Source organism: Apaloderma vittatum, unplaced genomic scaffold (genome assembly GCF_000703405.1).
Source record: "Apaloderma vittatum isolate BGI_N311 unplaced genomic scaffold, ASM70340v1 scaffold30318, whole genome shotgun sequence".
Classification (NCBI taxonomy): domain Eukaryota; kingdom Metazoa; phylum Chordata; class Aves; order Trogoniformes; family Trogonidae; genus Apaloderma; species Apaloderma vittatum.
Genome location: NW_009732920.1, coordinates 432 through 11,054, shown reverse-complemented (window position 1 = coordinate 11,054; position 10,623 = coordinate 432). Strand labels below are relative to the sequence as shown.

The window sequence follows — 10,623 nt, the reverse complement described above, 5'->3', positions numbered from 1 at the left end:
GAGGCCTGGAAATAGGCCTGTGCTGCAAACAAAACAGCTCCACAGGATGTTTTACACAAAGAAGCAACAACCTCCTGCCAGGATTCCACCAGCCCAGGAGTAACACACCCATTCCATTTTCTTATTAGAAAACACGTTTCCAGATAAGTTACATTTTAGCAGAGATCTCTGCATGTCAATACAAATGTAACAGGTGTTACCCCACCTTGCCTTGCTCCAGGGTACAGACTAGTTTCATTTTTGACTTCTTAAGACTTTGTGATTAGAAAGGGCAGTTTCCCAGCTGAACTGCAAGCGTCAAAACCAGAAGTGCCGCATAATTTGTTCAGGAATGTACTGAAAATGCATTTTAATCCACAGCCACACGTAGTCCACAGGGAGCGACGTTTTCTCAATGCTGAGTCCATTTAATGCTTTTGAGGTCAACTCCATCCTGCACCATTTCCCAGAGGGGGCTGTAAGGAAAGCCGAGAAGTGAGGGCTATCTAAAAAGCACGGGACAACATCAGCAACAACCGAATGGACAATTCCACCAACCACACGTGCAATGAGGAGATGCCTACCTATCTTCCCCTTCTGGGGGTCAGCGAGCTTCAGACAGCGAGTCCTCAGCCCGAGACACAAGAGGTGGGAGGGCAGGCGCTCCACCTCACTCCCTGCTCCCACTTTGGGCGTAAAGTACCCCTGTCTGGCAGGGACTGAGCCCTCACAGTTGACACTGTCCAAACGAGGCAGGAGTCTTTCGGTTTCACCAAATAAAACAACGTACCCATACAGAAACTCAGTTACACCATCTCTGCCTTAGTAACTCCTAGGTACTGCTCACCCCGCTTGTCATTCTCTCCCTGACAAAGGCAGGGCCTGTGAGAAGTGCTGTTACCAGGTTTGTTCCCTTAAAAATGCATCACTGCTGTTAAGATCAGGCTCACTACCCACTGTGGCAACACTGCTTGCTTATGTACAGACACACCACCATAGTTTTGGAGCAAAACCATTTACTCTCAACTGAATTCAACTCTTCAAATGATTGTCCTACCCAAGAAGTCTTTACGTTGAACAAGAAGATGGCTCACCTCATTTCCCTCAGCCTCTTAACGTGCTGTATGCACTTTTGCACGGTATAATCCACTTCTTCTTCCGTAGTGAAACGCCCAATGCCAAATCTGAACCAAAAGAAAACCACTAAGGAACAGAATAACATGTATATGGAGGGCTGGAACAAAACCAGCACCTGCTTTTAGCAGACAGGAAAATACTTGGAAGCATTAGGGAAGACCACTTCACGCACCTTATAGATGAGTGAGCCAAGTCTTCATCTGCTCCAATTGCCCGCAAAACGTAGGAGGGCTCCAGAGAAGCTGATGTGCAAGCACTGGCAAAGGGAAGGCAGGCAGATTTCAAACTTTTATCCATGTGCAGATGCTACACTGAAGTAACACTCCGCTAATCTCCTCCAAAAAAGAGTAAGTCACTTACAGCCATTTAATATCACCCCGACTCCTTACAACAACCTCGAACAGCTTCCCTGACCTCTCAGAAGCCACCAGTGAATGCAAGCAAGAAGAGCAGTATTTCTGCTACTGAAGAAAAGGGCAGGCATTGGAGGGAAACGCACGTAATAAACCAGGAGCATGAGGTAAGAGAGAACAGGTAACGCAGTAAGAATAAGCACAGTGCCAAACAGAAGCAGGGGGGCTGCAGACGAAGAGGTAGTTGGCGTGAAGGCCACGAAAAAAAGGACAAAGGAGCCAGGACATAAGTAGCCAGAGAAGGTAACGTACCGACAGGGACATTAGAAAAGGAAAAAGACTTCACAAGCTGCTCTTTGGCAGGAGAACAAATAAATGAGAAGCAGTGCACAGAGAAATCCAGAGCAAGATGATCCAGTTACAGTCACCAGCAGAGAGAACTTCCATCCCAAAGCACTTGGCAAAAACGGCTGCATGTTGTTGCTCAATTTCCACAGGCAGCAACAGGCAGCACAAAGCAGAGCTGCTCCCAGAGCTCTAGTGCACAAAGCGGCACCTCAGAAGCGATTTTCCAACTGCAGAAGTGTTCAGCTTCGGAGACAGTCAAGCGGAGACTTGTTCTTCCCATTCTTAGTGCCAACGTGCTTCTAATCACAACACGCTGACTGCTTTGTTCTCAAGGGTGAGGAAGGGAGGGCACCTTTACCTCCCATTAACTTCACCACAAGCGTTGAGTTTGTCTTACTAACAGAAATGTTACTCATCCCTCCTGTAGAGCCAACAGAGCTCCATACAAGTATATTCAATTTTCTTTCTGGTTTTGCACTAAACACAGGCACCGTGAGCTAATTTAACTCAGATATTTGTTCAGCCCCGCTACATTCTAGTTCTGATCTGCCACTTGTGTGAAATCCTGCCCAAGGACAGAAGCTGTTCCAATGCCGGTGGCCTTTGGAACGAAAGTCTCACCAGCAGCTACACGTCAAGTCAAGGCTACGCAGATCGCAGGTAACCACTCGGCAAAGCTGGCAAGTAGGAATTTCTAGGTTGTTTTTTCTGGTTTTGTTTGGGAATCTTTTTGTGGCATTGTGTGCTTGTTTTAATTTGATAAATTTGATTTCAGCTGTAATCAGCAGAACACCTTCTTAGAACAGAATCAATGCCAGGGTGACTTATTAACCGAACATGCAAATACAGGGCACAGAGGAGACCACTCCTTAATTTGCACCTCCATTAGCAGACGTTGTTTTTCTCTCCAAAATACATGTCTATCCCTTCTACGTGTACCACCTACCTTCCTGAAGACAGAGCCACGTCTTTCAGAGCCATCAGAAGACTCTCCCCTTCCACGTATGCGAAAGATAAATTGATGCATCCTACACAGAAATAAATGAAATGGAAAACAAAACAAAATTTCCATCAAATGAAATCTAGGGCAAATCCTACCCCACACGGCAGTGCTTGCACGACGTGTAGCTCAAGTGCGTTATTCAGTCACAGCCATTAGCACTGAGGAGCGAGACAGGTTTCTAACAGGCTCAGGATTTTGCTGACATTACCTGGATAGCGCTGATCTCTGTCTCCGTTCATAACCACATCAGGGACTTCGCTCATTATTTTTGTAACCAGCCGTTCCGCCAGCTGTGAGATTCGCTTGTGGTCATACTAGTGAAGAAACCAGAAAAGAGACCAAAATAATAAACACGAAGTGCTCTGTGTCACCAGTGATGAGCAGGCTAAAGTAGGTGGGTTTGGTTAGACCAAGGAAAGGACATATCTGAAACTTCAAACTGTCAAACCTTACCTACTCTAGAGACTCTTTTAAAAGAGAATTACCAGTTTGATCCTGGCTAGCTCAGCCTTCAAAAATATTCCAAACCATTGAGAGAGATCTATAAATGAAAGCTGCTGAGCTGGCTTTCGTAAAAGCACTGCGTTCTTTGTGTTTAAAGACAGGTTAGGTAATGCCTAACATGACACATTTTGCCACACAGGGAAGAGAATCCATCGTGGTATGTACTCCTTATTTCCTCAGGAGCTCCCAAACCGTACTACACCAAGATGTGGACGGTGAGCTCAACTTTTACAACAGGTAACCTACGAGAATGGCCCATGTCCAGTCTCTCATTCCAGACTAAAAATCGAGGTCACTCACGCTAAAGAAGCAGGGAGGTGTGGCAGCAGCTCCGGTGCACAGAACAGCCAGGTGCACGCACAGAATTCCTGCTTCTTTACACGCACGAAAAAGCTTCAGAAGAAAACAAGGCTACCTCAAATATTAGTTGGTTTAGAAACACTGAAACTCTGCCGGGCAAGGGAGAGCACCCAGCCGAGGGGCTCAGGCACACGCCGGGCTCTGCAGCCTCCAACAAGGCTGCCACAACCACCCCGCTCAGCCAGCACACGCTGCCCAGGAAGAAGCTTGATCCTGCACCTGCAGACCTCTGGCTTAAGCATCCCGCTGGCACTAGGTTAAAAGGATTTGTACGTTCCAGCTGTAAGGAATGTGCTCGGGCCCACCAAGGGAGAGAGCGGCACACAGGGACTTAGACACCAGACAGAGCAAATAAAATTTACCATCCAAGCTAGGAAAAAAAAAAAGTTGTTAGTTGCAGGGCTGCAGTAAACTCTAACTTACACATGTATTTATTATGTATGATAATGAACTAGGATAGTGGTTTTTTTTCAAGATATATATTACTCAAGTATGATTTATTCCGTTTCAGAGATGCTGATAATACATTTGTGCAGAATGCAGAGACGAGTACAATCGCTTAAAGCTGGATTTCACTAAAACTATCGGCCATCAGCCTGTTGCAGAAAATCATGATTCAAAGCACTTCCAGGAAAAACAGGAACTTAAAAGCTGAAAATCAACTTCCAAGTACCCCAAACCACTCCTGAAGAACTCAAAACACTTGATGTTAGGAGAATCAAATGTAATTCAGGCACCTGGACACAAAAAGACCTACGGAATCTAAAGCCTAGCTGGGCCTGTCGTATCATTTTCTGGAATCCAGGACAAATACCTTTTCCCACATACCTCCATCTCTTGCCGTGCCACTTCACACGCTGCCCCCAGGCCCACTGCTAAGGGAGTGGGCACCGTCCCAGAGCGCAGTCCCCTCTCCTGGCCTCCCCCACTTTGCAGGGGTTCTAGCCGGACGCGCGGTCGACGGCGAACATAGATAGCGCCGACCCCTTGGAAACAAGGAGAGTTGGTTTAGTATATGCTCACAGTTGTGAAATTATGAAAAAAGACTCCCAAGGTTTTGAAACCCTGGGTTCTTTGGAAACCTTTGGTTCTTTATTTCCACAGCAAACACACATTTGGACTCCTCACTGAGAAAAACACAACGCACGCACACAGAAGTGCACTATTTTCTAGGAAACAGTGTTTGTTCCCACAGTTCACGTTGCTCCTCATTCAGGCTCCCCAGGCTGCAGCCACAGAGAAGTCTGGTTTCTCCTCGACTGCTTCAGTCACCTGAGGGCTCAGTACTGCCCTTACCTCTCACACTTCCTGGGCCCAGCTGGGAGTCGATCCCTTTGCACTCAAGTTTTCATGTGCAGACATTTCCAACCTTGACGTTCCCTTACAAGCTTCCACCTGAAAGCTCTAGAACTCCTTTCCCTGGATTACCAGGTCAGCACCAGGAGTCTCCTCCCTTTCTCCTCCTTAGTGAGACTCATCATTGGCACCAACCTCCAACAGGCAGATGAGCTGAGCCGCTTTTGACAGGCAGCCAATTTCACCTCCTGGTGTCCTCACCTAGAAACTGGATTTCCTCATCTTCATGTGCCTTGGCACACCGAAGGAGTGACCATCACCACAGGAAGAATGGTTACGACTTCTGGTTATAATAATTTGTGAAAATTCATATCTGCCACCTGCCCAAAGCTATTGGTCAAAACCTTAGTCCTCACCCAGACATAAGTCTTAGGGAGAGCTCATACAGAAAGACAACATATTGAAAAAATAATAATATTCTTGCCTTTTGTTTCTGAATAGCACACAGAACGCAGCAAGCCTGAGTTCTATCTTTCTGCACCCAGTGTTACAAGGTAAATGGACTGTGACGGTGACAACAGCGGAACTTTTACTACTTGGGAATCGATTAGTAAATCCATAGCCAGATTTTAAACTCCATTCTGCAAAGAAGACGCACAAATAGTGGGGGTGGGGGGAAGCTGCCGCTGGAAGTAAAATGACCAAAAATCACTGGAATTTGAAACTTTCCAGTTACCTTCGGATTTCCTCATTGTACACCACACTTGGGTCTAAGCTTTGGTCTGTAACCCAGTGACTTCATTTGAGCCACTTCAGCATCAACCCTGCTTCACACCGAGCAGATGACTCTACTCCTAACGCTGCCACCATCACAAGATACTGCTTGTCCCTTCGGTGACGCCACCTCACAACCCATCAGCACCAAAGATCCGCTTACAGCAGCAGCAAGTCTGGCAACAAGCCTCAACTACTCCACAGCCAGTGCAGGACCAGTCTTGGAACAGTTTTCTACAGTTTAGGTCGCTATGACAGACAGGTTTGACTTCATACCTTGTGTAGTTACCCTAAGGTAGGCACAGAAACAACCATTCTCTAGGAAAGTACTTCAGTAAGTACCTTTGGGCCCATAAATTTTATGGCCACTGATGCTCATCAGATCAATTTTCATGTCGTTGACATCCATGGGAATTTTACCAACTGCTTGCGCAGCATCCGTGTGGAAGAAAACTTTATGTGCCCGGCACATCTCACCTGCAATAAAAACACAAAAAAACAAGAAAAACCCCAAATTGTCTCATCTAATCGCTGGATTTCAGTGATCCCAACAATGAAGCTAAAGCATCAATTTAGAGCAAGGATCGGTTCTGAGGTGGCAAAGAAAGAAACGGGTGCTGTCATGTTTCTTTCACAGTGAAGTGCCTAAAGCCGCGCAGGAGCTAATCCAGCTGACACCTCGGCGGGCAGAGGTTTAGGCAGCTCAGCAGGGAAGGCGATGGTGGATTTCTTCTGCTGAGAAGTTAAAAAGTCTTCTGTTGTCATGAAGTGAGACTGTTTCCAAACCCACACTGTCCAAGTTTAAGCACAAATGACTGCACAGGACATCCAAGTTTCCCCATAGGGATGACCTCGCAGCTGGACAAAATTACTTTATTGTATTATTTTATTATTGCATTACTTTATTATTGTATTTTATTCTTTTTCTTCTCAAAACCAGTCCAGTACAAGCCAGCCTTACTTCCAAATTTATACTTGCCAAGTGTCTTTATGCCATTTCCTTTAGTTTCCAAATTCTGCAATACTCAGCTTCAAAAGTGTCCTCAGAATTGCCACTAGTCCTGGCGCACGCTGGTTACTGCCACCTGAACTCGCCTGTGATCACCATCCCTACAGCACGGCTGCATCCCTGACCCCTCCTTTGCGCCAGCTTAGCGCTGTTTCTCCCAGGAGAAGTTGTCCTCCTGTGGGCCAGCAAGAACAGTATCGCTGCTGCTGACGCCGGGGCACAGGCCCCCCGCTCACGGGGCCACAGGGCACCCGTCCCGGCCGATTAAACTCCTTATCAGGGCGTTACGGGAACTCACCACAGCCTGGGACCAGGTATCTCTGGCATTTGAGCACAGAACAACAGTAACGGGCCCGACAGCATAAGCACAGAAAGAAAACAGAGTCCTCAAGCCTATAAGCAACTCGCTCATGGTCATTACTTGTCAAGGAAGAAATACAACCATGAAGAGCCTCGGGGAAAATGCTGCTTGGAGCATAACAAAGGAAAAAAGATAGAGCAGTCAAGCAAAGGGAAAATCAGCTGCACAACAGGACAAGATACCTGCCACGGCCTGGGAAAACAACACCCTCTGGAGTCACGCGGTGTCAACTCCAAGGTAGAGGCCAAAGCCCCCAGTGACCCTGACTGCCCTTGGCCTGCTCTGCCACACTGCTTCGAGGTCCCTGTCCCCCACCTGCCTGCTCCGAGCCGGGCTCAGCCTCTCCCTGCCTCCCAGCTTTTCAGCAGCCTTTTGACCTCCAAACCAATTGTCCTTGACTGTATTACAGCAGTAATGAGAAGGGAAGTCTAAATGTGGTGCTCACCATCCCCTGCCGCCCCAAATTCTGCACATTTCTCCTCTTTAACACTACAGGCGCTTAATAAACCATTACGGTACATGAACACAATTTGCCCAGTTATTGTGTGCAGCTTTTTCACCCATTGTACAGTACCGAATGAAACTAGAAACACTGCAGCTGATCTGTAGTACAAGGCTATAATTGCTGCACCACTCGCTGTAAAAGTACTTCATTTTGTTCTCATTTCTCTCATTTACTTGGGACAGCATTATTATTCATTCCCCAACTACACCACCACACCTTACCTTGGGCATCAGTAGCACTTGGCTGTGAAAACATTAAGTTGAATGAAGCAGAAGTGACACGAGGTGGCCTCTGGAAGCCCAGGTGTACTTACCAATGTCATGGATTGGCTGCTTCACTCCTATTTCATTATTTACAGTCATCACAGAAACCAAACTTGTATCTGGCTGGAACGCAGCCTCCAACTCCTGGTGAAACATTCAGACAGAAATTGTGACTAACAGCTGGCACAAGACTCCTGTGAAACCTTCAATTTGCCAGCAAATCTTACCCACCAGCCCCCTAACTAGCACAGTGCCAACAAATCGCTTGGGTTTCAACAGAGAGTCCTGGAGAGAGCCCTAATCCTCGTCAACGTGGAATTCCGGCAGCAAGTGGGGCGGGATCAATGGCCCTTCTGGATATCCTAAGCCCGGTACACACTGCGCCACCTCGCCCGATTCACACAAGTCAGAACAGGCCTTTGCTAGGTCTCATACATGCCTCTGAAGGATCTTCTTTAACAAATTAACCACCGGCAAAACAACTTAAGGCACCGCTGGGCAAAGTGAGGCTGGCTCTAGAGGAACGGCAGAGTATACAGGGAAGTGTCATATAAAGGAGGGGCCTGGGAGCAAAGGTCTCTGAGAATGTGACAGATGCTTCCGCACCCACAGGCCTGATCCCGCTACCCCAACACACACACCCCACCTCTCCAGGCCAGGTGACAGGGCTAGAAATAAAACTGATGCTGTGCTGGATCAGAGGAGGCAAACGAGGAAATAAAAGCACAGGCAGCTTCTAAACGCCAGGACTGCAGCCGGCACACCCAGAAGGGTCAGTTCAGGGGGATGCTGCGCCTGCTGCTCTGGGTAGCTCAGGTCATGAAACATCACCACCAGCTCCTGTACCAAAGCCAGCTCTGTCCCAGGCACGGATGGGGCTCCCTGCATGGGTAGGAGTGACAACAAATGTTCTGGGGTCAAGACAAACTCCAGAGCAACAGACAGAACAGAAAATTCTTCTCCACCTGTGGCAGAGATTCGATTGCAACTCTCATTCTACCTTGTGGTATTTATCATCTTTTCCTCTCCATCAGCAAGAGGACACAAGGTCCTCTTGAGCATCCACTGGAAACAAAAATCTGACAATTTTCACATTCCTTCTTTCAGTGAAAAACTCACCTTCAAATCTACGAGCCCATTTTTTTTAACAGGTAGATAAGTGACCCGAAAACCTTCTGCTTCCAGGGAACGGCAAGAATCCAACACACACTTGTGCTCTGTTTGCGTCGTAATGACATGCTTTTTTCTGGATTTATAGAACCTTGCAACACCCTGCCAGGCACGATCCACAAACAAGAGATTTGCCATTAGACCACTGAAGAAAGTAAAATTATTAGAAACAATAATTTGCTATTTATATGTAATTCACTTGGACCTTCACATTTTGTCTACAAGTCGTGACTCTAAAAGGTACTGACATATCATTCACACAACAGATTTTCACCAGCACTCATTTTTCCAAAAGCCTGTGAAAATGCTAACTGATGTAAGTTCTACACTTACCAGTTGTCTTGTTGTTTTAGACATTAGAACAGAAACACTTTTTTTAACATGTCTGCATACACAGAATCACAGAATTGTTGAGGCTGGAAAAGACCTCTGAGATCATCAAGCCCAGCCTATGACTCAACACCACATAGAATGAGAAGTCTGAACAACCACACACTAAAGGTTAAAACACTACCAAGTCTTAAACAGAAAAAAAGTTCATAATCAGCATCTCCAGTGCATTTCATGATAAATATTTCAGTTACATAAGCAGGGGGATCGTATTTGGTGCAGGTATGACAAATGTTCAGAATTATACTCTGTCCTCAAAACCACGTCCTGGGCATGAGGACATCCCACTATTCCCTCCATGTATGTGGCAGAACGCAAAGAGTAAATCCAGGAATGCAAATATTTGCTGAACCAGGCCAACATATTAAGAGTTAAACTGTTAAAATATGCATACAGTTCTTAAGAGCATAATTTTAACGTAATAACTAACTATCAGTATAAACCTTGTACCTTGATCGCCATATTATTTGATTCTGTTGCACCACTGGTAAAGATAATTTCCCTTGAATCGGCTCCTATTAAATCCGCAACTTGCTGTTTAAAAAGAAATACAAATTCCATCTGTTAAGACAAAATGCAATGAATTCACCACAGCAAAACACATGCAAGATGTTTACAAGAATACTGCCATGGAAGGAGCACAGCTGGTACCTAGCAAAGTTATGCTATAGGTACCACAGTCTAAATATCCGCATTACGACAAAATACATAAGGAATTCACAGTCATTAGCAGCAGCGGTATGAAGCATTAGCTTGTTGCAAAAGAACATAAACGCTAAGCGAACAAAAACTCAGTATGGAAAAGAAAAAGGAAAGGAGAGGAGAGAGGAAATAGAAAGGAAAGGAGAAAAAGGTTAAAAGAAGACAAACACCCACACCTAAAATTATGAGAACGATAAGATATGAAGCTAAGCCAGTTACTGCAGCAGCACACTCATGTCCTTAGGAAACCAAAGCTCCTGAGGCATCTGTGCCTAAAGCATTGGTTTCTAACAGTCCAATTGCTCTAATCTCACGACTTTTTCTTGCAGTAGCTCTGCTCAGTGTAACTAAGCAAAGAGGAGGCTGCTAAATCCAGCCCACAGACAACGAGCCAGCTACAACAGTTCTGTCAGTGCTTCTGATTTGCTCTGGGTGCTGAAGTCCCTCGCCAGCAGGAAGAGTGCTCACA

The 10,623-nt window shown here is 46.1% G+C and overlaps 1 protein-coding gene across 1 annotated transcript in view; it reads right to left on the bottom strand.

Annotated features, from left to right (window-relative positions):
- Positions 1 to 202: 202 nt before the first annotated feature.
- The window catches only part of NFS1 (NFS1 cysteine desulfurase), a gene marked incomplete at its 5' end in the record, with an annotated part of 10,550 nt that continues 129 nt past the window's right edge, over positions 203 to 10,623 (bottom strand). The window contains 11 exons of the mRNA XM_009875700.1: positions 203 to 455; positions 1,074 to 1,163; positions 1,289 to 1,372; positions 2,764 to 2,845; positions 3,029 to 3,134; positions 4,513 to 4,670; positions 6,097 to 6,231; positions 7,943 to 8,036; positions 9,012 to 9,164; positions 9,903 to 10,013; positions 10,374 to 10,393. Of these exons, the coding sequence (XP_009874002.1) occupies positions 392 to 455; positions 1,074 to 1,163; positions 1,289 to 1,372; positions 2,764 to 2,845; positions 3,029 to 3,134; positions 4,513 to 4,670; positions 6,097 to 6,231; positions 7,943 to 8,036; positions 9,012 to 9,164; positions 9,903 to 10,013; positions 10,374 to 10,393 (1,097 nt within the window). The remainder of the gene's footprint in view (positions 456 to 1,073; positions 1,164 to 1,288; positions 1,373 to 2,763; positions 2,846 to 3,028; positions 3,135 to 4,512; positions 4,671 to 6,096; positions 6,232 to 7,942; positions 8,037 to 9,011; positions 9,165 to 9,902; positions 10,014 to 10,373; positions 10,394 to 10,623) is intronic.